This window comes from Petaurus breviceps, unplaced genomic scaffold, assembly GCF_028583685.1.
Source record: "Petaurus breviceps papuanus isolate PSGF00001 unplaced genomic scaffold, PetGlider_PUasm1.0 90925, whole genome shotgun sequence".
Taxonomy (NCBI): Eukaryota; Metazoa; Chordata; class Mammalia; order Diprotodontia; family Petauridae; genus Petaurus; species Petaurus breviceps.
Genome location: NW_027187380.1, coordinates 5,428,370 through 5,455,463, shown reverse-complemented (window position 1 = coordinate 5,455,463; position 27,094 = coordinate 5,428,370). Strand labels below are relative to the sequence as shown.

The window sequence follows — 27,094 nt, the reverse complement described above, 5'->3', positions numbered from 1 at the left end:
GTGAGAGGTCTGTGATTGAAATTTTCGTGGAGAGTCATGGGAAGCAGCGGGTCCCCTGCCTGACTTCCCTTCTGGCTAACTACCGAGAGCCCAGCATATCTGGACAGTCCAGAGCCAACGGTCTTCACATCAGTATTGTTTAGCACATCTGTAGAGGTCTCCCCTGCCCCGCGCCTCCCTCCCCCTTGAAGAGAAAGAAACCGGGGAAAAAGAATGAAGGGGAGGGGAATAGAGTTTCATGTTCGGTGGAAGCAGACGTCTGATCAATTCTTTCTCATGCCTCACCCAGATCCCCCCCTTGCCCCACCTAGTGCCATACTCACCCCGATGCCCCCAAAAGTGGCAGTGGCAACCCCCAGGCTCTCACCATTCAGAACACTGTTGCTTTCCTGAAGAGAAGTAACCGCAGGCCATCAGGCTGTTTGTCTAGGCGGGTCTTTGCCCAATTATCCCAGCTATGCCGGAGGGGAGGAGTGTTTCTACCCCTGCCCTACCCTACCTTCAAGCAACTGGTTGTTTCCCTCCTAGAGGAGGAGGGTCCTCCTCTGGAAAAGTAGTGGACCCCAGGAACGAGGGGACTACTGACTGAGGCTGGGGTGGGGCAGGGTTCTTAAAAGAGAATCCTAGTCCTGGAGTCAAAACCAGTAGGTTCTCATTCTGGCTACACGTGCAAGGCATTTAACCTCGACAAATCTTATTTGTTAAATCTTCATCTGTTAAACACGGCTAATCATATCTGATATACCTCGAAGGGTTGAATCATCTTGAGGCTCAGAAAATAAAAACAATAGCAATAACATTTATATAATATATAATTCTATAACATAATTCTATGATATATAATCTATGATTATATAATATAGCTTTAAGATTTACAAAGAAGCTTACATATGTTATCTCATTTGATCTTCACAATCCTAAAAGCTCTTTTATAAAATGAAAGGTGTAAGACTCACAGTCAGTCACATCCCACATCTCACTTAGCAGGTCACTGCTGAGGTTGCCCTGCTTTTAAGAAAAGATGTCTTTTGCTTCATACTTCAGGAAGTGGGAAGATTAGATCTCACCTATTTGAAGAAGACTGCATCCCCCTCTTTGATCATTCAGTAAAACACTAAGGGATGGCCTGAATGGGAAGATTTTATAAAACTAACCTCAATCGTCTCAGCTGCAGATGAAAACCAATTTCCTTTTTCTAATTTTACTTTTCAGCTTTTATTTAGAAATACATTCCTTCCCCCATACAGCAATTTTCCCATATAACAGATTGTTAAAAGAAAAAGGAAAAAAGTTCAGTAAGTCAAAACCATTCTGATCAATTATGTTCCCCAGTCCCCCACTTCTTCAATGACAGGAGGAACGGGTATGAAAGAAGGGAGGTGAAACTTCTTTTATTTTAAGTTCAGTCTTCAGTAGAGGTAAATAAAAGATGGCCTCTCTCTTTTCTTTCTGCTTCATCTCAGAGTTCCACATCCCTGAGTTTGAAAGTATCCTCTCCCTCATCCCATCCCAAGGAGATACAGGGCAGTATGGAGAACAGAAACACTAGGTCTGTCCCCAGCTCCTTCTCTTTTCAAGAAGGGGTCCTATCTGAGAAAGCAGGATATGTGCTCATTGGGTCAGCATTCATCCCAGCACCTACTAAGATGCTTGTAACATAGTAGGCATTTTACAAATATTTGTTGATTGATTGGTCAGTTTGTTCCCACTTACTGTCTGCAGTCAGCCTTGCCACAGCAAATTCAAAGGTATTCCAGGTAGGTTGGTCTTTAATAAGCATCTCCTAGGTGCCTAGCATTGTGTTAAACAGTGAGGGGTATGCACAAAGAAGAGGCAGCATTTAACTGAAACTGTTCTTTGCAAGGTCACCAATAACAATCATCTTTTCTCAGGCCAAATTCTCCTTGACTTTCCCACAGCACTGGATACTCCTGATCACTCACTGCTTCTGAAACTCTGTCCTCCCTGAGTATTTGTGACACTATTCCGTGGTGGGCCTCTGTGGACCAATCCTTCTAGGTTTCCTCTGGAGGATTTTTGTTCATGTTCCACCCCTTTGTATAAGTGTGTCCCAGGTTTCTTTTCTCTCAGTGATCTCACCAGCTTTCAAGGATTCAGCTATCGCCTCTAACCCTCATCTCTCTTCTGTATTCTAATTTCTCATGTCCAACTGCCTGCTTAACATCTCTGCTTGGATGTTCCGTAGCCATCTCAAACCTAACAAGTCCATGACAAAACTCAATGGCTTTCTCCCTAATCCACCCCTCCTAACTTCCCTGTTTCTGGTGAGGACATCATCATTCTTCCAATCTCTCCAGTTCCTGTATGATTCTCTGTGACCCCCATTTGGGTTTTTCTTGGTAAAGATATTGCCATTTCCTTCTCCAGCCCATTTTACAGATAAAGAAACTGAGGTAAACAGGGTTAAGTGACTTGCCCAGGGTCACACAGCTAGTAAATGTCTGAGGCTGGACTTGAACTCCTTGACTCCAGGACAGGAACTCTATCTACTGCTCCACCTAGGAGTGAGTCACTCTGCTTTTCATATTACCTACATCTAATCAGTTGTCAGATGTCAATTCTATCTCTTCCACATCTCTTGTTATCTGTCCCTTCTCTCAACTTAGACTACAACCACCCTTATCACCTCTCACCTGGACAATTGCCATAGCCTCCTAATTGGTCTCTCTGCATCCAGCCTCTTACCATTCTAATCTCCAAACAGTTGCCAAAGTGATATTTCCAAAGTGCAGGTCTAACCCTGTCACTAGTCTTCTCAAGAAACTTTAATGGCTCCCCATTTTCAGTACAATACAAGGCCCTTTGAAATCTTTCACAGTCTGCCTCTGGCCTATCATTCCAGGCTGGCTGCACATTACTCCCTCTCATAAGCTCTAAGCTCCAGCCAAAATGTTATTCCTGGTGCACGATATTGCCTGTTCAGTATCCGTGCCTCTGGCTGTCCCCCATCCCTGGAATGATTATCCCCCAGGTCTCCACTAATTGGATCTTTTTGCTTCCTCCATGGGTCAAGCTAAAAAAGACTTTTTAAAACAAAACCAGTTTTCTTTACTGTGAACTTAGTCATCAACAAACATGAATATTACTATATATGAAGAGTGTAAAGGAGATTGCTTATGAAACCAGAATCTATCATGTACAACTTATTTTTAAAAAAATATAATAGGGTAATGCCAACACTATCCTTATGGTCTTTGTCCCCTTTTAAAGTTGCATCTGCTCTCTTCTTTGTATTTTTGTAATTCATCAACACTCTTTTCTTTCTTTTCTTTTTGTTTTAGCCTTACTATTACCTCATCCCGGTCCCCTGAACAATCCCTCCCCCAAATTAAAATCTTCCCTGAAAAACAAATAAGCATAATCAAGCAAAACAAACTTGTGTTCTATTAGTTGTGTCTGAAAATGTTTGTATCATTCTACTACCGACAGTGAGTGATATAAGATAAGGAGGGGAGAAGAGGTACCTCTAATTCGTTCTAGGCTAATGTCCTCAGTTTTTCAGTGAAATATAAAACAAGATTCTCAAATGAAAGGGTTGAAAAGGGTAGGGACAGAGGTAACCAAGGGAGATTTGAGGAGTTATGCAAAGACTTGGAAAAGGTGAGTTTCGGGAAAGTGAGTCAATGGGGGCTGTATAAAAGGGATGCATTTAAGACAAAGGGAGACCACTTGCACCAAGGCTTGCAAGTGGCAGATGAATGACCTGTGTGGGGAGCAGCCGGCAGGACAATTTGATTGGAATGGAAAGTATATGAAGGGAAGTAATATGAGATAAGACTGGAAAGGTAAATGGGAACCAAATGGTGAAGGGCATTAAATGCCTGGCTGAAGGCTTTGTATTTTAGCCTAGAAATAATAGTGACCCATAGAAGTTTTTTTTGCCTATGGGGGCAAGGGGCAGTGATGTGGTCACATCTTTGTCTTTTTTTTAACTATGTATTTTATTTTCCCCCCAATTATATGTTACAAAGAATTTTTTAATATTTGCTTTTTTTTTTTTAAGTTTTGAGTTCCCAATTCCATTTCTCCCTCCCTTCCACTCCTCCCCGAGATGGTAAGCCATCAGATCTAGCTTCACATCTTTGTTTTTAAAAATATCAATGTGGCACGTATGTGGAAATGGGGCTAGAAAGGAAAGAACATGGATACAAGAAGACTGATTAGAAAGCTCTTTCAGTAGTCCAGGAGAAAGGTGTAGAAGGGCCTGAACTAACATAGTTGGTGGCCATTTGAATAGAAATAAAGGGAAAGAAGTGACATGTTGTAGAGGTGAGACTCACCAAGTGACCAGATATAGGAATTTGACAGACAAGGAAGAATCCAAGGTTGTAAAACTGGGTGACTAAAATGATGCCATTGACCGAAATGGAGAAGTTTTGGAGAAGAGATGAATTCTGGGGAAAATGAGTTTTATTTTGGATGTGTTGAGTTTGAGATTCCTATGTATATCAAAGTAGAGATGTTCAATAGAACACATCTTTTCCCACAACCACATGGTAGTAATATTATGATTCCCGTTTTACAGGCAAGAAAATTGAGGCTAGTAATAGCATTTCTATAGCACCTACTATGTGCCTGGCACTACTAAGCACTTTAAAATCTTATCTTATTTGATCCTTACAACCCTAGGATGAAGGTGCTATTATTATCATCCCCATTTTACAGATGAGGAAACTGAAGCAAAAGAGGATTGAGTGACTTGCCCAGGGTCACACATCTACTAAATATTGGAGGCTTGATTTGAACTCAAGTCTTCCTGACTTTAGGTCCAGCATTGTGCCATTTAGAGGTTTCAAAAGCAGATAAATGATGTAGAATTGACTAGTAAAATTCTTGTGTCATAGGTAGCATTGTGGGTGCTAGGGGAGTCAATGTAAAAGCATCTTAAAAGCATTTTAATAAATGGAGAGTATCACTGATGGGGAAGCAACTATGGGAGATCACAAGTAAGTCTGAGGTCAGAGAAGCCCTCAGATCACAAGGTCACAGAATTTATGCCTGGAGGGTACCTTAAAGGTCATTTAGCACAATCCATTTATTTTACTGATGAGGAACTCTTGAGACTCAGAGAAGAGAGACTTGTCTAAGGTCACACAGGTAGGAAGTGGCAAAGCCAAGATTCCAACACAGACCCTCCTGAATCCAAATCCAGTGTTCTTTCCATCATATCATCATCAGATCAATATGGTAAAATGTCCTTGGGAGAGGAACCAAAATCTAGAGCAGTTTTCATGATGGGAGGCAACTTAGTTTGAGCATTTGGTAGTCTTTCAGTCCTTCTAAGTGTTCCACCACTGAAATAAATCAATTCAACATGAAAAAGGAACAAATGTCCTAGTTAAAAAAAAAAAAAAGGAGGGGTGGGAAGAGAATGGACAACTAGAGGTCAGTGAACCTGATTTGGATCTGTATCAGATTTCTAGAACATATTACTAAAGGGATGGCTAGTAAATGTCTAGAAAAGAAAATAGTAATCAAAGAACTAATATGACTTTTTCATTGAGTCATGCCAGACTAATATCATTTTCCTTTCTGGTAGGGTTAGGAGAGTAAAGAAATTCGACAGATATAGATTGTATATTTTAGCAAAGCATCTGATGAAGTCTCTCATGCTGTTCCTGGGGGAAAGATAGAGAAATGTGGGCTAGGCCTCAATACAGTTAAATAGATTCTGGACTGGTTGAATGACTAGAGTTTAAGACTATTCACTAATGCCTTGAAATTAATTTGGAAGACAGTCTCTAGTGGAGTGGGACAGTTAGGTGGCACAGGAGATAGAATGCTGGGCCTGGAATCAGGAAGACTCATCTTCCTGAATTCAAATCTGGCCTCAGACACTTACTGGCTGTGTGCTCTGGACAAGTCCATTAACGCTATTTGCATCAGTTTCCTCATCTGTAAAATGAGCTGGAGAAGGAAATGGCAAACCCTCAAGTATTTTTGCCGAAAAAAATCCCACAAAGGGTCATGAAGAGTCAGACAGAAATGAAATGACTGAAGAACTATAGTGGAGTGCCTCAGAGATTTATGCTTAGTCCTGTACTATTTAACATTTTTTTTTTCCATGACTCAAATGAAGGAATGATTATCAAATTTGCAGAGAGTACAAAACCTGGAGGGGTTAACTATAACACCCTTGCTGGCAGGATCCAAGAAGATATAGACAGGTTTGAAGTGTAGTGGAATTTGTATTTTTTAAAATTTTACAAAGGGCAGCAATTTGATTTCAATTATGCATATGGGGTCATGCAAAATATGTTTCCCTATTAGTCATGTTGCAAAAGAAAACACAAGCAAAATAAAACAATAAAAATAAGGAAAGTTAAAAAAAAGTATGCTTCATTTTGCATTCAGATGTCCTCAGTTCTTTCTCTGAAGGTGGATAGCATTTTTCATCATGGGTCCTTCAGAATTGTCTTGGATCATTGTCTTGATCAAAGTAGCTAAGTCTTTTACAGTTGATCATCCTGATAATATTGCTGTTATTGTAGACAATGTTGTCCTGGTTCTGCTCACTTCACTTTGTATAAGTATATATAAATCTTCCCAGGTTTTTCTCCAACCCTGCTGTTCATCATTTCTTATAGCACAATAGTATTCCATTAAAATCACATACCACAGCTTGTTGAGCCATTCCGCATTTGATGGGCATCCTCTTGATTTCCAGTCCTTTGCCACCACAAAAAAAAGCTACTGTAAATATTTTAGTATAGATAGGTCCTTTTCTCTTTTCTTTGATCTCTTTGGGATACAAACTTAGTTGTGGTATTTCTGGGTCAAAGGGTATGCACACCTTTATAGCCCTTTGGGCATAATTCCAAATTGTTCTCCGGACTGGTTGGACTAGTCCACAACTCCACCAATAGTACATCAGTGTCCCAATTTTTCCACATCTCCTCCAGCATTAGTCATTTTCCTTTTCTGTCATTTTGGCCAATCTGATAGGTATGAAGTGGTATCTCAGAGTTATTTTAATTTGCATTTCTCTAATCAGTAGTGATTTAGAGCATTTTTCATGTGACTATTGATAGCTTTGATTTCTTCTGAAAACTGCCTGTTCATACCCTTTGACCATTCATCAACTGGAGAATGGTTCTTATTTTGACAAATTTGGCTCAGTTCCCTAGATATTTGAGAAATGAGGCATTTATCAGAGAAACTTGCTGCAAAATTTTTCTCCCCGTTTCCTGTTTTCCTTCTAATTCTGTCTGCATTCATTTCATTTGTGTAAAAGTTTTTTTTTTTTTCTAACTTCATGTAATCAAAATTATCTCCTTTCTTCCTGTGATCCCCTCCATCTCTTATTTGGTCATTAACTCTTCCCTTATGCATAGATCTGATAGGTATGTTTTTCTGCTTCCCTAATTTACTTATGATATCACCCTTTGTATCTAAATCATTTATCAATTTTGACTTTATCTTGCTATATGGTGTAAAATCTTACTCTATACCTAGTCACTGCCAAACTGCTTTCCAGGTTCCCCAGCAACTTTTATAAATATTGAGTGTTTATCCCCAAAGCTTAGATTTTGGGGTTTATCAAATGCTAGATTACTACGAACTTTTACTACTGTCTATTGATTGTATACCTAATCTATTCCACTGATCCACTTCTCTTTTTCTTTTTTTTTTAAAGCAATTGGGATTAAATAATTTGCCCAAGGTTACACGGACAGTTATTTTGTGTGGGTGTTAAGTATCTGAGGCCAGAACCGATCCTAGGTCCTCCCGACTCCGGGGCAGCGCTCTTACTCACTGCACCACCTAGCCGCCCCTCACTTCTCTTTTTCTTAGCCAGTGTTAGATTGTTTTCATGATTACCATTTTGTAATAGAGTTTGAAATCTGGAACTGCTAGGTTGCCTTCATTTTTCATTGATTCCCTTTATATTCTTGACCTTTTGTTCTATTTTATCTAGCTCTATAAAATAATTCTTTGGTAGTTTGATTGCTGTGACACTGGATAAGTAAATTAATTTAGGTACAGTTGTCATTTTTATCCTACTGGCTTGGCCTACCCATGAACAATAAATATTTCTCCAATTGTTTAAACCTGTCTTTATTTCTGTGAAAATGTTTTGTAACTGTGTTCACATAATTCCTTGGTTTGTCTCAGCAAATAGACTTCCAAGTATTTTATATTGTCTGCAGTTATTTTAAATGGAATTTCTCTTTCTGGGTTTTGTTTCTTGTATGTAGAAATGCTGATGATTTATATGGATTTATTTTGTAAGGCTGCAACTTTGCTGAAATTATTCATTGTTTCAACTAGTTTTTTACTTGGTTCTCTAAAACTCTCTAAGTATTTCATCATATCATCTGCAAAGAGTGATAGTTTTGTTTCCTTGTTGCCTGTTTTTATGCTTTCGATTTCCTTTCATTGTCTTACTGTTATAGTTATCGTTTCTAGTTCAGTGTTGAATCACACTGGTGGTAATGGACATCTTTGCTTCACTCCTGATCTTACTGGGAAGGCTTCAAGTTTATGCCCCTTACGGATAATGCTTGTTCTTAGTTTTAGATAGATACTACTTACCATTTTAAGAAAGGCTCCATTAATTCCTATGCTTCCTAGTGTTTTTAATATGAATGTGTGTTGTATTTTTTCAAGAGCTTTTTCTGTATCTACTGATACAATCATATGATTTTTGTTGTTATTGGTGTTGATGTGGTCAATTATGCTGATGCTTTTCCTAATATTGAACCAGTCCTGCAGTCCTGGTATAAATCCTACCTGGTACATAGTGTATGATCTTTGTGATATATTGCTATAAAATATACTAACTCCTTGCTAGCATTTTATTTAAAATTTTTGAATCAATATTTATTAAGGAAATTGGTCTATAGTTTTCTTTCTTTGTTTTTGCTCTCAAGACCATATTTGTGTCATAAAAGGAATTTGGTGGAATTCTTTCTCTTTTTTTCTATTTTTTCAAATAGTTTGTATGGTATTGGAGTTAATGGTTTGTTAAATGTTTAGTAGAATTCAATTGTGAATCCATCTAGTCCTAAGGATTTTCATTTTGGGAGCTCACTGATGACTTGTTCAATTTCTTTATCTAAAATAAGGTATTTAAGTATCCTATTTCCTCTATTGCTAATCTGGGTAGTTTACATTTTTGTAAATATTCATCCACTTCACTTCAATTGTCAGTTTTACTGGCATGTGACTGGGCAAAATAACCCCTAATAATTGCTTTAATTCCTTTTCATTGGTAGTGCATTCACCTTTTAAATTTTTGTTAGTAGTAATTTGGTTTTCTTCTTTTTTAAAATCAAATTAATCAATGGTTTATCTATTTTATTGGTTTTCTAATAAAATCAGACCTTAGTTTTATTTATTAGTTCATTTTTTAAAACTTTATATTTTATTTAATCTCACCCATTTTGCTTTTTAATTGTGGATTTTTAGCCTGTTCTTTTTTTTTTTAGTTGCATGTCCAATTCAGTGTATATATATAATTATACTCAGGACAGCAGGTTAAATAAATGTAAGCCATTTAAAAACCAGCCATACTTACAAAACTCAACTCAGCTGCCTTGAATTCTACATTTCATCTAATTTTATTACAAGAATTTATTGTTAAGGCAGAAAAATGGAATATTACATGTAAGTAATGAGTTTCACACGTGTGGGTCAAACTAAGATTATAAATATATAAACACAGGGGTTGAATGGAATTTAACAAAATGAAACTCATCAGAGAAAAATGTAGTCTTTCATTTAAATTTAAAATTTTAACTTAAGAATAGCTAGCCTTACTATAACACTCTTAAGTCTTACAAGGCACTCTGTACTTTCATGTGATAGTCACAACAACCCTTGGATGTAGAAGCTGTTATAGTTATCATTTCACAGATGAGGAAACTGAGGCTGTGACTTGCCCAAGACTGAGATAGGAGTTGAACTGTTTTCTCTGGTGGACTCACGTCTAACATTCCACTCAACTGGCCATCTAGCTACTTTTACTTCAGAACTAAAAACAAAAAAAAAAAAACAGAGGTGATGTAGCTAGATGGAAACTTGTTAGAAAAAATGACGTGGAGATTTTAGTGAACTTAACATGAGTCCACTGTGTGATATGGCAGCCACAAAATCTATGGTGATCTGAGGCTCATCAATCAAGAAGAGGGCAGTGACAATCTCCCTGTACTCTGCCCTGGTGTACCAGATCTGGAGTGCTGTGGTCAGATCTGAACACCATATTTTAGGAAGAACATTATAAAAGCTCAACATCATCCAATGTGGTTGTGGAGTCATGACTCTCTATTCTCTCTCTACTTTTACTTTCCCATGCTTCTTAAAAGTGGTGGCCACCTTCCTTCCCAACCCAACCCCATCTGTGGGCATTTCCTTGTGACCTGGTCACCACATACCAGGGATTCATCTTTATCCAATTTAGAATGGGCAAATCAACCTTGCATGCTTCTTCCTTTGACTTCTTTCTCCTGCTCAAAGTCTAGGATTAAGTTTCTGCACTAGCGTCATCTACTACATCCCAGGCCATCACCAGTCATCTTGACTTTTCTCTTGCTGCTGGACTTTAATGAATCTGGAAGAGAGGGTGAAGCTGATGATTCTGTGCAACTCTGTGTCACTTAAATGCAATTCATCCTCAAGTCAAGGCATCACCCCGTGATGTCATTGGTTCTCTTCAAAAACAAAGCAGCAGCAGCCATTCCTGGTACCATTTCTGTGTCCTTCAGTTCCCAGCTTACCAACTGGTATCAAATCTAGAGGCACAGGAAGTGAACACAAAAGGGACTGCCATGCATAGAATGAATGCTGTTGGAAGACTGTATAGGTATAAGAGGCTTAAAAAAAGTCATATCAGCTAACTGAGGGGGTTTAAATCCAACTCTGCTACAGTCATCTATATGACTTTGTCCAAGCTACTTAATCTCCTTGAGTCTCTTTTTCCTAATCTGCAAAATTAGGGGTGTTGAATTAATTTCTTTTAAATGCTCTTCTGGGCCTGAATCCAGTGAAGATTTCTGAGGAGAGTATTGACATAATCCTAGACATACTTAAATTAGCTTTAAAGGAAGATTTAGGTGCAGCTAGGTGTCGAAGTGAATAGAGCTCCGGCCCTGGAGTTAGGAGGAGCTGAGTTCAAATCCAGCCTCAAACACTTAATACTTACTAGCTGTGTGACCTTAGGCAAGTCACTTAACCCCAATTGCCCTGTCTTCCTCCCCTCCAAAAAAGAGCTCCCCCCCAAAAAAGGAAGTTTTAAAATGCAGCTCAGGCACCATTTTCTTCCTGAAACCATTCTTGATTTCTCCATCTGAGAGTGACCTCTCTCCCAGACTACCTATATGTGTTATTTATTAATTTGTTGATTAACTTATATTTATTCTATAAGTGTTTTTTACACATATTTGTTGACTTCCCTATTAGAATGTGATCTTATTGTGAGCAGGGATTGTTTTGTTCTTTATATTTATTTCTTCAGGTCAGCACAGTATCTGTCTGTCACATAGTAGGTGATTAATAAATACTTGTTGACTGAGGATAAATTGGAGGGGGGAGTATTGAATGAAAGCAGGAAGACCTCAGAAGACTATCGCAAGAGTTGGGGTACTTGGTAATGTCAAACTATACTTGGGTGGTGGAATGGGAAATAGAAAGGGACAGTTCAGAGAGATGTCATGACCTGGGAATTGACTGAACTTGATAATTGATTGGATATGAGAAATGAGAGGAAAGAAAGAATCAAAGATAATTTCCCTCAGGTTTCAAACATGGGAGCCTTGGTGAATCAGTAGAGCCTCGGGCAAAAATAGTAATAGCAGAAAGAAGAACAGATTTAGGGGAAATGATAAGTTCAGTTTGGGACATAATGTGTTTGAGATGCTGTTGGGTCATCTAGGCAGGGTGGTCCATTGGAGACTTAAATCAATAGATCAAGAGAGGTTAGGGCTGGAGATGTGGACTTGGGAGTCATATGTGTAGAGGGGATCATTGAAGCCTTGAGCAAATGAGATCACCAAGGGAGAGAATATAGAGAGAGAAGAATACAAAGGGCAGGTTCCTGGCAAACACCCATGTGAAGGGCTTGGAAAGAGGATAGAGATCCAGAAAAGCAGACAGAAAAGGGTCAGTTAGAGAAGGTGGAGGAAAAGCAAGAGGGGAAAGAGTGTCCAGCAGAAGGGAGTGACCAGCAGTGTCAAATACTCAAAAGGGAAGTCAAGAGAAAAACCTTTGGATTCTTGAACATCAAGAGGCCATAGAAAATCTTGAAAAAACCTTGAAGGGGCGGCCAGGTGGCGCAAGTGAGTAAGAGCACCAGCTCCAGTGTCGGGATCGAATCCGGGCTCAACATACTGAGCACCACAACCAGAAATAACTGGCCGTGTAACCCCGAGCAAGTTACTTAACCCCGATTGCTTTAAAAAAAAAAAAAAGAAAGAAAAGAAAAACTTTGAACAAACAGTATGTTTTTTTGCTGTAATCACCTTGACTCTAAAAGGAATGAAACTGAAGATAGATAACCCTTTAGAGGAAGAGATTCCATAGATTTCAAGGGGTCTGTGAACTTGGATGGGAAAACATTTTTTCTTTATTTCATTGTAATTGGCTTCCTTAGCAATCCTTTTTTTAAATTTCTTCAATAATATTTTTGTCTAATTACATTTAAAAACAATTTTTAACATTCATTTAAAAAAATTTTGAGTTCCAAATTCTTCCCCTCCCTTTCCCTCCTCCATCCTGAGATAGTAAGCAATTTGATATAGGTTATATATGTGCAATCATGCAAAACATATTTCTATATTAGTTATGTTGTGAAAGAAGACCCAAACCAAAAAAAACACAAAAAATAAAGTAAAAAATAGTATGTTTCAGTCTGCATTCAGACTCTATCAATCCTTTCTCCGGCTGTGGATGTCATTTGAGTCCTTTGGAATTGTCTCAGACCATTGTATTGCTGAGAATAGCTAAGCCATTCACAGTTGTTCATTGTATAATGGCGTTGTAAATGTGTATAATGTTCTCCTGGTTCTGCTCACTTCACTCTGTATCAGTTTGTGTAAGTCTCTCCGGGTTTTTCTGAAATCATCCTGCCCATCATTTCTTATGGCAAAATAGTATTCCATTGCAGTCATATACTAGGACTTGTTCAGCCATTCCCTAATTGATGGGTATCCCCTCAGTTTTCAATCTTTGCTACCACAAAAAGAGATGCTGTAAATATTTTTGCACAAGTAGGTCCTTTTCCTTTTATTTTCTTTTAATCTCTTTGGGATACATACCTAGTAATGGTATTGCTGGGTGAAATTGCTGGGGTTGAGTGCCCTTTGGGTATAGTTCCAAATTGCTCTCTGAAACAGTTAGATCAGTTTACAACTCCACCAACAATGCATTAGTGTCCCAATTTTCTAGCATCCCCTCCATTTACCATTTTCCTTTTCTGTCACATTAGCGAATCTGATTAGTGTGAAATGTTACCTCAGAGTTGTTCTAATTTGCATTTTTCTAATCAGTGATTTAGAGCATTTTCTCATATGACTATAGCTATCTTTGATTTCTTCCTCTGAAAACTGACTTTGTTCCTTTGTATTTTATGTTATGCATTCCAAAACATTCCGAGAAGGGGTCCATCAGCTTAACCTGACTACTAAAGGGGGGGTCTAGAAGCCATTCTCTAGAGAAGGTAGCAAATACATGAACTGCAGGCTCTGGAGGGGTGGGGGAAAAATACTCCCTGGGTACAGCTGAACTAGATTAAAATGTGATTAGAAAATATTTAACAAATTTTTTTTTTGGTCTTTTTGGAGGGGGAAGGCAGGGCAGTTGGGGTTAAGTGACTTGCCCGAGGTCACACAGCTAGTAAGTGTTAAGTGTCTGAGGCCAGGTTTGAATAACAAAAATTTTTAAATGAAATAAAACATAGATAACATTACATTTTTAAACTAAGTCAGTGTGGAGCACACAGGGATCCTTATTCATGGATTAGTGACCCCTGTTTCTATTTGAGTTTGACACCATTGATTTTAGGCATTTGAGATGCCTTTTTCCTGCTTTGCCTCATTGCTGGCAAATTAGACAGATGGCATCTATTAAGGGCTTACTATGATTTTTCCCCCTCTTTTTAAAAATGTTTTTAAATTTCTTTTTCTTTTTCAGTGAACATTTATTTTCTCTCCTTTTCCTACACTCCCATGGTGGGTGATGGGGGAGAGGGGGATACCTTGTAACAAATACCCTTAACCAAATAAAGCAAATTCCCGTATTGGCCACATCCAAAAAATGTATGTTTAAGCATTTACCCTGTGCTAGGCACTGTGCTAAGGGCTGAAGATAATAAAGTTGAGAATATGGTCCCTGTCTTCAATGAGCTCATATTCTAGTGGGGAAAACAACATATAAAGAACTATGTACTTACAAGAAATATGCGGTGTAAAACAAGAGACAAATGGGGAGGAATATTTCTGAGACTAGGGGATTGCAGGGAACAAGTCAGTGCGCCTTCACCAGCGTCTGCCTTTCCCCTTCCCTCTGGAGGCAAGGAGGGCTTAGGTGGCAGCGCCAACCAAGACTGGCCATTCCCGGAGTGGCAGGCTCCTCCTTCCTCCTTGAGCCAGCCCCTAAGGAAGTCCAAGGGATGGGTCAGCAGGGAAAGGGTTACAGCCAAGGAGGCCTTGGCCCCTCCCTATGCAAATAGCCACAGAGGTGCCCCACCTGGTCCCTAGCCCCCCGGGCCCTGGGAGGAGACTTAAGCCTCCCGAGTTCTTCTTTCTGGGCCGGGGCCAGAGCCAAAGCTGGGCAGCAGCAGGAAGAAGGAGAGGTGCTGGGTGCCAGCCACCTGCCAGCCCCACTCCTGCTCCAAATGTGAGTAACCTTTCTTTCCCAAGTCCTAGGAACAGGAGCCTCCTAGGAGAGGGGGATTCCCCCTGGGCAGAGCTGGGCATGGAGCAGGAGGCTAGGCCTCTCTCTCCTCCCTCCTTCCCTTCCTTTCTCTGCTTCCTTAACTGGCCCGTGACCTCCAGTCCAGGTGGCCCCTTCTCTGTCTCTCCCCTCTGTCACATCACCAGCTCTCCCTTATACCCCGCTCTACATTTGTTATCTGCCTCCCCCAGGCACCCCTATTTTTTAACCTTCCTAAACTCCTAGGCTAGCCTCCAGCCTGGCAGTGATTAGAAATGAAGGCATTCTTCCCTCAGGCCAGAAGCAAAGGGGATCACCTCTGGCTTCTGATCACACTCTCCCCCTCAGAGGCAATCAGTGAGAGCTCCGAGATGCTGTTTGCTGAAAGGGCATCCCTGAAGAGCAAAGGGTGGAATCCTGGGTGGCTCCCTGCCTGCTCCCCCAGGAGCCCCACCAGGTTCATTCATAACTGGCCTGTATGACTCCTGAAAGAGCCAGGCCCTCCCACTGACTCACCAAGCCCTGACTGACCCAGGCATTCTTGCAGTATTAGTCTCAATGACCTGAGCTCTGCTGAAGGTGGGACCCCTTCCCCTTTTTAAGGTGTGGGGCACCTACCCTTTACTTTTTATCCATATTCTAGGCCATAAGGAGATGCCAGGCAGCATCTAAAGCAGGAGTTCTTAATTTGGGATCCAATAATTTGTCTTTAAAAATATTTTGATAACTATTTCAGTATGATTTATTTCCTTTGTGCTCTTATGGTTTTTAAAAAACTTTATGCATATGAAAATGTTATTTTGTTAATGGAACTGTAGGTTTAAAGAAAGACTCAAGCCCCAGCTCTTTCTCCCTTTCGATCCACACCCAATGCAAAAGTTAAAACAAACAAACCAACAACAAAAAAAAAACAAACACAGAAAACACCACAGGATCTCCCCCAGGCCTTTGGTCCTGAGATCCTTTGGCCTCTCTTGAGTAACTGTCCTTCTCCCCCTCCTGAACTGAAACCTTCCTCACTCTGTTAGCCTGAGTCTTAGTGGAAATAAGCATTTATTAAGGATCTACAATGTGTCAGGCACTGGGCTAAGCACTCTACAAATACTATTGTTTCATTTATCTTCACAACAACCCTGGGAGATAGGGTGCTGTTTTTATCCTCATTTTATGGTTGAGGAAATTCAGGCCGAAGGGAAGTTATGTGACTTGCCTAGGGTCACACAATTAGGAAGTGTCTGAGGCTGGATTTGAACTCAGGTTGTCCTGACTCAAGGTTTAGTGCTCTATCTGCATGGTCACCTGTCTGCTTCTGGGTGCAAACTACTGAATGAAGATAACAGTTGTTTAGTGGAAAGAGCCTAATACAAAGGCAAAAAGGAGACCCAAGGGGTCTTATCTCAACTCTGTCTCTAACTGGCTGTGTTACCTTGAGCAAGTAACTTTCCCTCTCTGGGTCTCCATTTCCTCAACAGCAATTTGGCAGAGAAGTGTCAAATGATCTTTAAGGCCCCTTCTGGCTTTTAAATTCCAGGAATCTACAAAATACCCCATCCCCAAGACATACCCTGCATCTCCAGCCCCAGCCATTCAACTTTCCTGGATTTGAGTCAACCCCTTCTAGACTTGGTTTCTTTACCTGATCCAATCTTTAGAGTGACTGGGGGTAGTGGAGAGGACAACTTGTGCTCATTTCCAGAATAGGGAGGAACTCTCAGTGCCAACTTCTGAAAGGGAGGCGTGACGGTTAATGCTGAGGTCCCAAGGCATGGGACAGCCTGTGCTGGTATCAGGGTAGGACAGGATGGTCACAGTGCCAACATCAAAAGCATAGTCCATGGCATTGTCTAGGGGGATGGGCCTCGGAAGTCCAGGAGTAGATGAGGTAAGTAAGTAGAGGTATTGGGAAAGAGGGGAGATGGCAGCAGGAGAGGTGGGATGGTTAGTGGAAAGCATCCTGGGAGATAGGATGCTTGATGTAGGTGACCTTGTAGATCAGGGTCACAAACTCATGTTTAGATTTGGAGGGAGGGAGGGATTTGTTCTCTATATCAAGGTTTCTTGGACATGGGGCTAACAACAGGAGAGGGGAGGGAAGACAAGACATGAAAGAACCCTCCTTTCCCTCCCTTTCTGCTCCTACTTCCTAGTCTCTGCTCCTTTCAGTGGCAGGAGTGTGGATTGTGTCAGTGGGGAGTTGGGAAACATTGGCCTCTGACCCAGGGGCTTCACCATCTGTCACTTGGACTCTGGAAGAAATGAAGGAAAAATTATGCCCAGGGGACCTAGCTCCCATACTCTAAATACTTTCCCTTCCTTTCTCAGCTTTTCTGACCTCAAAAGGGCCACCTCTGTGGCCCTAACCAGGCACTTTGGATTTGAGAGGGCATAGGAGTGGTGGGTCTGGGGTTTGTGGGGAGGTCACTGGACAGTAAACATCTCTTTTTTTCTCCCCCACCCCTAACTCCTCCCTACCCAAAGGATTTTCCTGAGACTTGTAAGTGGGGAAGAGAGGGCAGTGACCTTAGGAGGTCACTCTGCCAGATTGGGGGAATTAGCCCAGCTTTACAGATACTTAATTGGAAGCCCTAGAACTGAAAAACCAGAATCACCCCATATCCCTTCCCTGGGGCACAGACCTTGGGAGACGATGGTGGCCATGGGCAGGAAAGAGTTAGGGAGACAATTCAGGTATACGCTCCTACAACCTGCTTATACAGACAGAGTTAGCATGAGGTGGTGGAAGGAGCCTGGGCTGGAGAGACTTATTTCTGCTACTTATTAGTTATATGACTTTGGACAAAACACTTTTATCTTTGACGCCTCGGTTTCTTACTTTAAAAAAAAATGGGGGCTGCCAGGTAGCACAGCAAGTAAGAGCATCGGCCCCAGAGTCGGGATGACCTGGATCAGTCTCAGACACTTAGCACGTACCCAGAAACACCGGGCCAATCTCTAAGAATGTGAACTTCTTTGAAAACAGGGACTGCTGCATTTCTGACTTTGTTCCCACCCAGCCCACCTCACCCAGAACAATGCTAGACACACAGTAGGCACTTAAATTTTTGGTTTGTTGAAGACTGAGTAACCTGGTCTTGACCAGGCTGGAAGGGCAGTGGTCACTTACCAGCCTTATCTCACTGTGGATCAGAACAGAAGCTTTGACCTGGGCCTCCCTTTCACTCAGACTTAGGTAACCTGATCCCTACGCAGCACAGGCTCGCCATATTGGTGTGGGATTTATCTACTACAGCTCAGAACTGCTCCACCAGCCTCAGGCCTCGCTCACAGCAGGGATGATAATAATGCACTCCAATAAGTGTACCTGTTCTTGTCAAACCTGGTGCAAGGGAGTCAACAGAGATCTAAGTGAGAAGACTTTGCAATTGTTTGCTTTTCATATGCTTTGTTCAAATTGAGGGGCAGGTAGGTGGTACAGTGGATAGGGTGCCAGACCTGGAGTCTTCCTGAATTCAAATCCAGCCTCAGACGCTTCCTAGCTGGGTGACCCTGGGCAAGTCACTTAACCCTGTTGCTTCAGTTTTGTTGTTTTTTTTTTATTGTTGAGTCATGTCTGACTAGTAAGTGTCTGAGACCAGATCTGAACTCACAAAGATGAGTCTTCCTGACCTAGACCTATGCCCACTGCACTACTTAGCTACCTCAGTTTCCTCATCTATAAAATGAGCTGGAGAAGGAAATGGTAAGGCACTCTAGTATCTTTTCCAAGAAAACCTCAAACTGGGACTGAAGAATGACTGAACAACAACAGCTATCTGAATTAAACCTCACAACAATGTTAGGAGGTCAGCAGGGCAAGATATCATTGTGTCCATTTTATAGATGAGACCTAGAGGTGTGAAGATGCTTATCTGCTGTCTCACACTGTGACTTCTTAGCGAAGCTACATCCAGTCTCCTGTGCATTATCCTGAACCTCTTCCTGTGGTAACCTCTTCCAGTGTGTAACAGCTGGAGAGATTATATTTAGAGGGTTTCATCCTTTTGCTTGGATTGTGTACAGAAATTGTGGCATGGTAGATCGTAGAAGCTAACGTTTACGTTGAGTTGTAAAGCTCTGAAGTACTATATATATACATATTAATTTTATCCTCTCAACAGCCTTGGGAGGCAGGCACTATTGTTGTCATTCATTTCTGTCCAACTCTTCATGAGCCCATTTGAGCTTTTCTTGGCAAAAATATTAGAGCAATTTGCCATTTCTTTCTCCATCTCATTTGATAGATGAGGAACTGAGGCAAACAGAATTAAGTGACTTGCCCAGGGTCACAAAACTAGGTAGTGTCTGGGTTGCATTTGAACTCAGGTCTTCCTAACTCCTTGCCTGGCACTCTCCATTCTGTCATCCAACTGCCCCAGTCCCTTAACTTTTAGGCAACTGTTTAATCCTTATCTACTAGTGATAGATGGGTGGTAGATGTGTGATGAGAGAGCTCCCAAACCAGATGTCAAACCCACATGCTGGTCAAACCCACACCTTTCAGGTACTGGTGTGATTCCTTTGTGATGATTCCCTTTACCCTCCCTACTGACTCCCTCCGTTCTCCCACACCCTCACCCACACTGGATCCGAGGCTGGGATTCAGCACTTAGAAGCCGTGATCATGGGGAAAAGCTAATTTTTATTTTCCCTCTGGCAATGAGTTTTTCATTGTGTCTTTGCCTGGCACGAGGACTGGGTACCATGTCACAGGATACAAGAGGACTGTAGATTCAGAGCTGAAAGGGATCTCAAGGATGATCTCATTCAACCCCCTTATTTTATATGGCATCAAATCAGCTGGCATTTATTAAACACCTGCTATGTGCCAAACACTGTGCTAAGAACTGGAGGTACACAGAAAGATAAAAAGAACCAGGTGCCCATCCCAAGGACACCCCCCCCAGACTAAGAGGGAAAACAACATGGGAACAACCATGTAGAAATAAGATATCAATGTGATAGACTGAAGTTCTTCTCCAAGGAAAGGCACTAAGATTAAGGAGGACTGGAAAGCGTAAAGAAAACCAGGAGGCAGAGACGCAGAGAGAGAGAGCATTCCAGGCTTTCAGCACATCCAGAGAAGACACCTGGGAGTCCAGAGATGGACAGCATTTTCTGTTTTATCCTGGAGGCCATAGAAAGCTTTTACTGAACAAGGAGGGAATTTGGTCAGAGCCCTGCTTTGGGAAACTGAGTGTCAGAGAGAGTCAAATCACCTGCCCAGAGTCAAATATGTAATTAAGGACCAGTGTCACCTGGTCTTTAATTTGACCTAGGTCACCTGGCTCCAAATGCCATGCCTTTTTACCACACCCTTCATAGGATGACACAATAATATTTTAGAGCTAGAAGGGGCCTTTGCAGTCATCTAGTCCAACCTCTTCATTTTACAGATTAGAAAACTGAGGCTCAGGGAGATTAGTGACTTGCTCAGGGTCACACAGTTAGTGACAGGTAAGATTTAAAACCAGGTCTTCTGACTTAAAATCTGGTGTTTTTGCCTTTAAATTGTGCTGCCTCTTAAAAAATAATGGGGGGATGGGGCAGCTAGGTGGCACAGTGGATAGAGCACCAGAGTCAGGAGGACCTGAGTTCAAATGTGACCTCAGATACTTACTAGCTGTATGACTCTGGACAAGTCACTTAACTCTGATTGCCTCCTCCCAAAAAAAATAAGTAAAATAATGGGGATCATACATCCAAAGCTTCAAGCTGCCACACAGATTGTAGATGTTAAAGTCAGGATGTGAACCTGGGTCTTCTGACTTAGAGCCAGAAAGTACTAGCTGGGGAAGCAGAATGTACTTAAACAAAACAGAGAAGGATTGTATGTTGTCTACACACCTTCTATAAGTTTCTTTCCTGTTTGGGTCACTCCCCACCTCTGGCATGTAACCGGATTAAGTCTCTTGACTGGTTTAGTGAGAAATGTTTTGCTTTTGACTCTGTGGATTCCATAGGGTTTTCTTGCCTCACCCTGTGTCACCTTCTGGGGAAAATTGAGCTTTGGAAGGAGGGTTGTATAAAAGAGTGGGGAGACGAGAATGGACATCCACCTATTGGGTTGTTCTGGTGACCCGAGGGCCACTATCTCCTTCAGTATCCCCAGTCTCTAACCCCATCTCAGCATTCACATGACTCTCTTTTGGGCCTGGGGTGAGGAGTGGGGGGAGAGGGAAGAGGGAGTAGGGGAGGGGATGGGACCTCTGGGATGTTCACCCTGGGCTTGGAGCTCTTCCTCCAAAAATCACTCCCTGGTTGGGGGTAGGAGATTAAGATGCTGATGATGGGAGGGGTGAGCCCTGTGGAAAGGGGAGGAAGAGGAGGGAGCAACCTGGCCACTTGCCCTGAAAAATAAAGGGATCTGGAGTTTAGCAGGATTTGCTGAAGTCTTGAGGATGTGGAGGGAGGGAGAGCAGGCTGAACACAATGGAACAAAAGACCATGCTGCTGGTCAGGGTCCCTTCCCCCTCTCCCAACAAAGATGCCCCTTCCCTTCAAATTCAGGTTTTGATACTTTCTAGCTGTGTGGCCCTGAGTATGTCACCTGAGCTCTACCTGCCTCAGTTTTCTCAACTGTAAAATGGAGGTGGTAAAAATAGCATCTATCTCTTGGGTTGTTGTGAGGATTAATTAAGATAAAAATTGTAAAACGCTTAGCACAGTGGCTGGCACATGGTAGACATAAATACACTATTTTCCTTCCTGTCTTTACTTCCTACTGACCTTTGGATTCTCCCTCCCTCCTTGGAGAGGGAGGTGGGGAGCTTCTCCTGAGTTATCTGGGGCTCCCTCATAGCCTCAGAGAGTTTTCTCCTACCACTTGCATGGGGCTCTGACCTCCCTCTGTCTACCCTCCTCAGATCCATGCCCTCTCACCCCTTCTCCCTGGTGGCTCAGTATTTCCTGCTGCACTGGGAAGTTTTGAGGTAGGTCCCTTTTTTCTCCTTCCCAAGTGGCTGTTTTGGGCATGAGAGCATCTGTAAATGTATATTGACAGAGAGAGGAAGAGACAGGGGACAGAGAGAGAGGGAGAGAGAGAAGGAGGAGAAGAAAAGGAGGAGGAGGAAGGTGGAAGAGGAAGGAAAAGAGAAGAAGAGGAGGAGGAGATGGGGGATAGAGAGGGAGAGGAGAAAGGGAGAGAGAGAAAGAGAGAGATATTGAATGTGAGAATGTGCCACTCTGAGGCCTTAGGCAGTGGACTAGAAAGGAAGGGGCCTTTGCCTCACTATTCATGGGAGAGTGTGTGTGCGTGTGTGTGTCTGTGTGTGTGTGAGTGTGAGTGTGTGAGAGACAGAGAGTATAAGAGACAGAAAGACAGAGACACTTTGTAGATATTGAGTGCTGTCCTGTTTACAAAAATGCCTGTCTCCTCTGCTCTGACCCTTCCCCTTGACCATAAGACATCTAAGCCTTTTTGCAGGGCTGTTGGCTGCAGCAGCTGAGTCACAAGTGATGGGTGTACTTAAGGCTTAAGCACAAGGAGCCTCACAACTGAACCCAGTCTGGTATCTGAGGTCAGGCTGCTGGGTAGGGGCTGGGAACTAGTGTTCTGGTCAATTTCCAGAAATCTATAGATCCTTCCACTGAATCTCCACACATTTAGTATTGGGTACTAATGCTTCCAGGTTATCTATAGTTAATACATCCAGCCCAGTGATTGTTTGGGAGCAGAGGGGCACTGGGAGATGGAAGGAGGAAGGAGGGAAGGCTTATGAGAGAGGGAAATCCTTTTAAGAACAGAGAGTGTAAAGTCTGGCCTGGACTGGGCCAGGGAGTAGTTGAGGTGGGGTGGGCAAACTAGTTTCCTGAACTCCAAGCTGAGATGGAGTGGGGGCCCCTGTTTGGCCAGAGAAAGAATTGGTCCAGAGGGCAGAAAGGAGAAGGAAGAGAAGGCCACCCTCCCTGAGATAAGAGGTACCCATGAGGGCCACAGTTCTTAACCTGGGATCCATGACCTTTGTTGTTTTTTTATATTCATTCATTAATGTATTAATGTGTTAATATTATATGTATGCATTTTAAAACATTATTCTGAGAAGGGGTCCATAGGCTTCAAGAGACTGCCAGACAGATCCATGATATGGAAAAAGCATAATCTTTACTAGTGGAACCTAGAAAGGGACTGACTCTGTGTGTGTGTGTGTGTGTGTGTGTGTGTGTGTGTGTGTTTGAAACTAGAGATAATTTGAGGGGAAGTGCCCTCTCAGGGAGGGGTTTGAGAAAGTGAAATCACTTCCCTACTACACCAGAGTGGGGGAAGCACTGACCTTAGAATCAGAAGACCTGGTTTTAATTCTAGGCTTTGACAGTAGATGAGCGACCGTGGGCAAGTCATTTAACCTTTGTTTGCCTCAATTTCCTCATATGTAAAATGAGGACAATCATAGCACCTGCCTTGCAGGGTTATTTGGAGCCAAGTGACATGATAATTGCTCAGCACTTAGTAAGCTCGATGTAGATATTAGCTGTTATTATGGTTTACCAATTAGAGGTATTAACATTTGTGCTATATGCCTCACAAGATTTTTCGTGGGCCACCATGGGTACCCGACTTAAGGGAACTGTGTTGAGTGCAGTCAAAATCAGGCAGAGTTGCTGATAAATGGCAAGTTATCTGCACAGGTTCAGTTTGAGCCCCTGTAAAGGACGGCTTTGGTAGGAGTTGTTGATCTATCCTCCAGCACTCCAATCAGAGGAGAGAAGCAATTGAGGGAGCTGAGAAAGTTTCAGTCAAATCCGACTCTTCCTGACCCCATTTGGGGTTTTCTTGGCAAAGACACAGGAGTGGTTTGTCATTTCTCTCTCCAGCACATTTGACAGAGGAGGAAACTGAGGCAAAAAGGGTGACGTGACTTTCCCAGTGTCACAGCTAGTAAGTGTCTGAAACTGGATTTGAACTCACAAGGAGGAGTCTTCCTAATTCCAAACCCACTACTCAAAATCGGAATCAGGAAGATGATAAGAATTCAGGTGATCTGCTTATTCTAGGGGAAGGTATGACATTATGTGGAGACTTAACCAAGCAGAGCTGTTCATCGAAAATGAAGAGTCAAGTCAAGAAGCTTTTACTAAGTGCCTACTATGTGCCAGGGATAAGCACTAGTGATACAAAGGAAGGCAAAAGACAGTCACTGCCTTCAAGAAGTTCACAGTCTAATGAGAGGAGGCAAACTCTAAGGATGTACCAACAAGCTATAAACAGGATAAATTGGAGTTAATCTGCAGAAGGGAGGCCCTAGAATTAAGGAGGAGTGGGAAAGGATTCCTGTGGTAGGTGGGATTTTTTTGTATTTACTTCATTTATTTTATCTATTATTTCCTGTTAGAAGATTGCCAGGGAAGGCGGGAGACAGAGAGGAAGAAGGAGAGAATTCCAGGTGTGAAGGACAGTCGATGAAAATGCCTGGAGTGGAAAGACAGACAGGAGAGAGAGAGAGTCAGGGAGAGAAAGAAAAAGAGAGGAGAGACAGAAAGAAAGAACATGAGAGAAAGAGAGAAAAGAAGGAAGAAAGGAAGGATGGAAGGAAGGAAAGAAAGAAGAAAAAGAAGGAAGAGACAGAGACACAAAGACAGGAGAAAGAAAGGCCAGATAGGACAGAGAGAGTCAGAGAGAGAAACGACCCCAAGGATCTCGATGACTGGGGCTAAGTATTTTTTCATTTGATCCTCACAACAATCTATAGGTGCTATTATTATTCCTATTTTATAACTGAGGAAACTAAGGCAGACAGTGGTTAAATAAATTGCTCAGCATCACACAGCTAGGAAGTATCTGAGGCCGGATTCGAACTTGGGTCTTTCTGATTCTAGGACCACCAATTTATCCACTGTACCATCTAGCTAGGTGAGGCGAAGAGGTTATAAGGATCATAAATCCTGGTACCCTGATTGTCATGAGGATCTGATAAATGTTAAGGGTCTCTTGGCTGAGAGACTCCTGGGGCCTGTGCCTAGATGTAGAAGGTCAAGCCTGCCCTATTTGTCCTTCACTGGAGAAGAAGGGAGATAGGATAGCAGGAGAGTCATCTCTGGACACTCTCCCATCAGCTGACCTCAGTATATTTGTCCCTGAAGCTTTGTGGCTAACCCTGGACTTCCAAAGAAAGGAGATTCTCTTTGGGCTTTAGGGGTGATCTCAGAAAATGTGGACAAGGTATTGACCAGACCCTCAGCCCTGTCCTCTGCCAGGGGGCTTCCGTTCTTGTCTCAGGAAGTATAAAAATATCAGCTAACTTATTAGCCCCTGAAAGCCCTGCTTTGCCTCTCTGTCTGTCACCCCCAGCAACACTTCCGCTCTCTTGGCCCTGACAGGAAATGTGCTGGAGACCCAGCCTCCTTCACCTCTGGACAACTTCTCTTTTTGGGCTCCCCTGTGCCCCATCCCTGAGGCTGAGCTCCCTTGGGCTCCACCTCCTAGATCCACCCCAGGGCCCAGTTTCTGGATGACCCTGAGGGGGCTAGGATGGTAGACATAATTGCCAAGCTGAGTCGGAGACGGAGCCAGGCTTCTCGGAGGCAGGAGGGATGCCTGGGTCAAGGGCTTGGTGCCAGGGACACTTCAGAGGTTGGTATTAGGGATGTGGACAGAGAAAGAGCATGATGGGAGGGACAGAGATATGGGGATTTTGCGGGGGGAGGAATTATAGGAACAGAGAATCACAGAACACTAAATCCAAGGTGGGGGGAGGCTTCAAAATCACCTGGTTTTATCAGAATGTCGCTGAAATAGAGCATGGATTGAAGACCTGGAGGAAGGGGCTGCTTTGATCTGGGTTTGAGGACTTTGCAAGGGACTCATGGGGTTCAAACTTGGCAAGCGTCATGAAACTTGGGTGGTGATGAAGGGTAATCTAGGATCCTTGCCCTGTGAGCCCTCTCTCTCCATGCCAGGAGAGAGGGGGGAAAAAAGGTATACTGATGGGGTAGAGGGACATGGTGAGGAGGGGGAGAGAGCTGGGGCCAGCCTGGAGAGGCAACAGTGCTGCCACTGTGAGAAGGAGGAAGGCAGCCTAGCCAGGAGAGGTTGACTGTTGTCAGGAAGTGCTGTGAGAGGGGTGGGGTGGGATGTGGTTAAGAACCTGGTTAGCTTTAGGTGGCAAGGCTGAGAAAGATGGGTGGGACCAGTGGTACTGAGGAGCAGTCCCACAGCATCCCTTCTGGGCTTCTGGAAGGCTGTATCAGTTATTGGGAGGTCCCTTATACGATGCCCCAGATCCTGATGCACAGCAAGAAGGGTGTGTGTGTGTGTGTGTGTGTGTGTGTGTGTGTGTGTGTGTCACTGTGTATGTGACTAAGACTCAGAGGATGCAGCATTCAGAGGAATGAGGTCTGTAAATCCCTAGCTTTTGACCTTATGCCCAATATTGGTACCAATCTTTATCTCCTGCCCGGCTTCTGGGGCCAGAACTGTGGTTTTCTCACCAACCTCAGCAGAGGTCATAGGCACATTTTGCAGAGGTTGGTGGCCAAAAGCAAACTTCCCCTTGAGTGATTGGGACATAATACCATTTTATGTGAGTGGTAGGGGTGGGGGTGGAGAGAGGTAGGGAAGATGGGCTGGACAGAAGGCTGTGTCTGAACCATTAGCTAGAAGCTTTTCACCATGGAACCTCACTTATAGCTTAAACTCCACAGGGTGGCCAAGTCTTCCAGAGGTCACTGTCTAGGTCAGGGGTGGGGAACCTGTGGCCTCAAGGCCACATGTGACCCTCTAGGCCTCAAGTGTGGCCCATTCGACTGAGGATAGTCGAATTTGGAGGACTTGAGGACATAGAGGATCACGTGTGGCCTTGAGGCCACAAGTTCCCCACCCTTGTAGGGACTTGAGAGGTCCTACTGATAACAGTAACTGTCATTTCGGTAGTTCTTTAAAGTTGGTAAATCACTCAGCATATGTCAGTTTATTTGAATGAGGCAGGTATCATTATGCCCATTTTTATTAGATGAGATGGGACTCAGAAAGATTAGTACCTTATCACAGTCACACAGAACCATAAGCAACAAAGGTAACATTTGAACCTGGGTCTTCCTTTTCTCTAAGTGAAGCACTCACTGATCCAAACTCCCTTAAGCCAGAAGCTCCCTATGGCATCCCTGCCAAGTGGTGACCCAGCTTCCATTGAGATGGGTAACTCATTCCTTCCCAAGACAGTCATTTCCTTCCTTCCTTCCTTCCTTCCTTCCTTCCTTCCTTCCTTCCTTC

The 27,094-nt window shown here is 42.7% G+C and overlaps 1 protein-coding gene and 1 long non-coding RNA gene across 6 annotated transcripts in view; one reads left to right on the top strand and one right to left on the bottom strand.

The window, feature by feature from the left end:
* Nucleotides 1-2,644, bottom strand: part of LOC138152427 (uncharacterized) — a 23,779-nt gene extending 21,135 nt beyond the window's left edge. Inside the window, exon 1 of the long non-coding RNA XR_011166103.1 lies at nucleotides 324-2,644. This is a non-coding gene — a long non-coding RNA (uncharacterized lncRNA). The remainder of the gene's footprint in view (nucleotides 1-323) is intronic.
* Nucleotides 1-27,094, top strand: part of ARHGAP27 (Rho GTPase activating protein 27) — a 67,143-nt gene that overhangs the window by 4,487 nt on the left and 35,562 nt on the right. Inside the window, exon 1 of one of the 5 annotated variants that reach the window (XM_069076192.1) lies at nucleotides 14,679-14,853. The exons of 3 other annotated variants lie outside the window; for them this stretch is intronic. Coding sequence is in view for 1 of the 2 variants with exons in the window: in XM_069076193.1 (XP_068932294.1) it covers nucleotides 25,355-25,456 (102 nt within the window). In the remaining variant the exon portion in view is untranslated. Of the gene's footprint in view, nucleotides 1-14,678; nucleotides 14,854-25,260; nucleotides 25,457-27,094 lie in introns of those variants that run through there. One more of the 5 variants, XM_069076193.1, reaches the window with a different exon arrangement.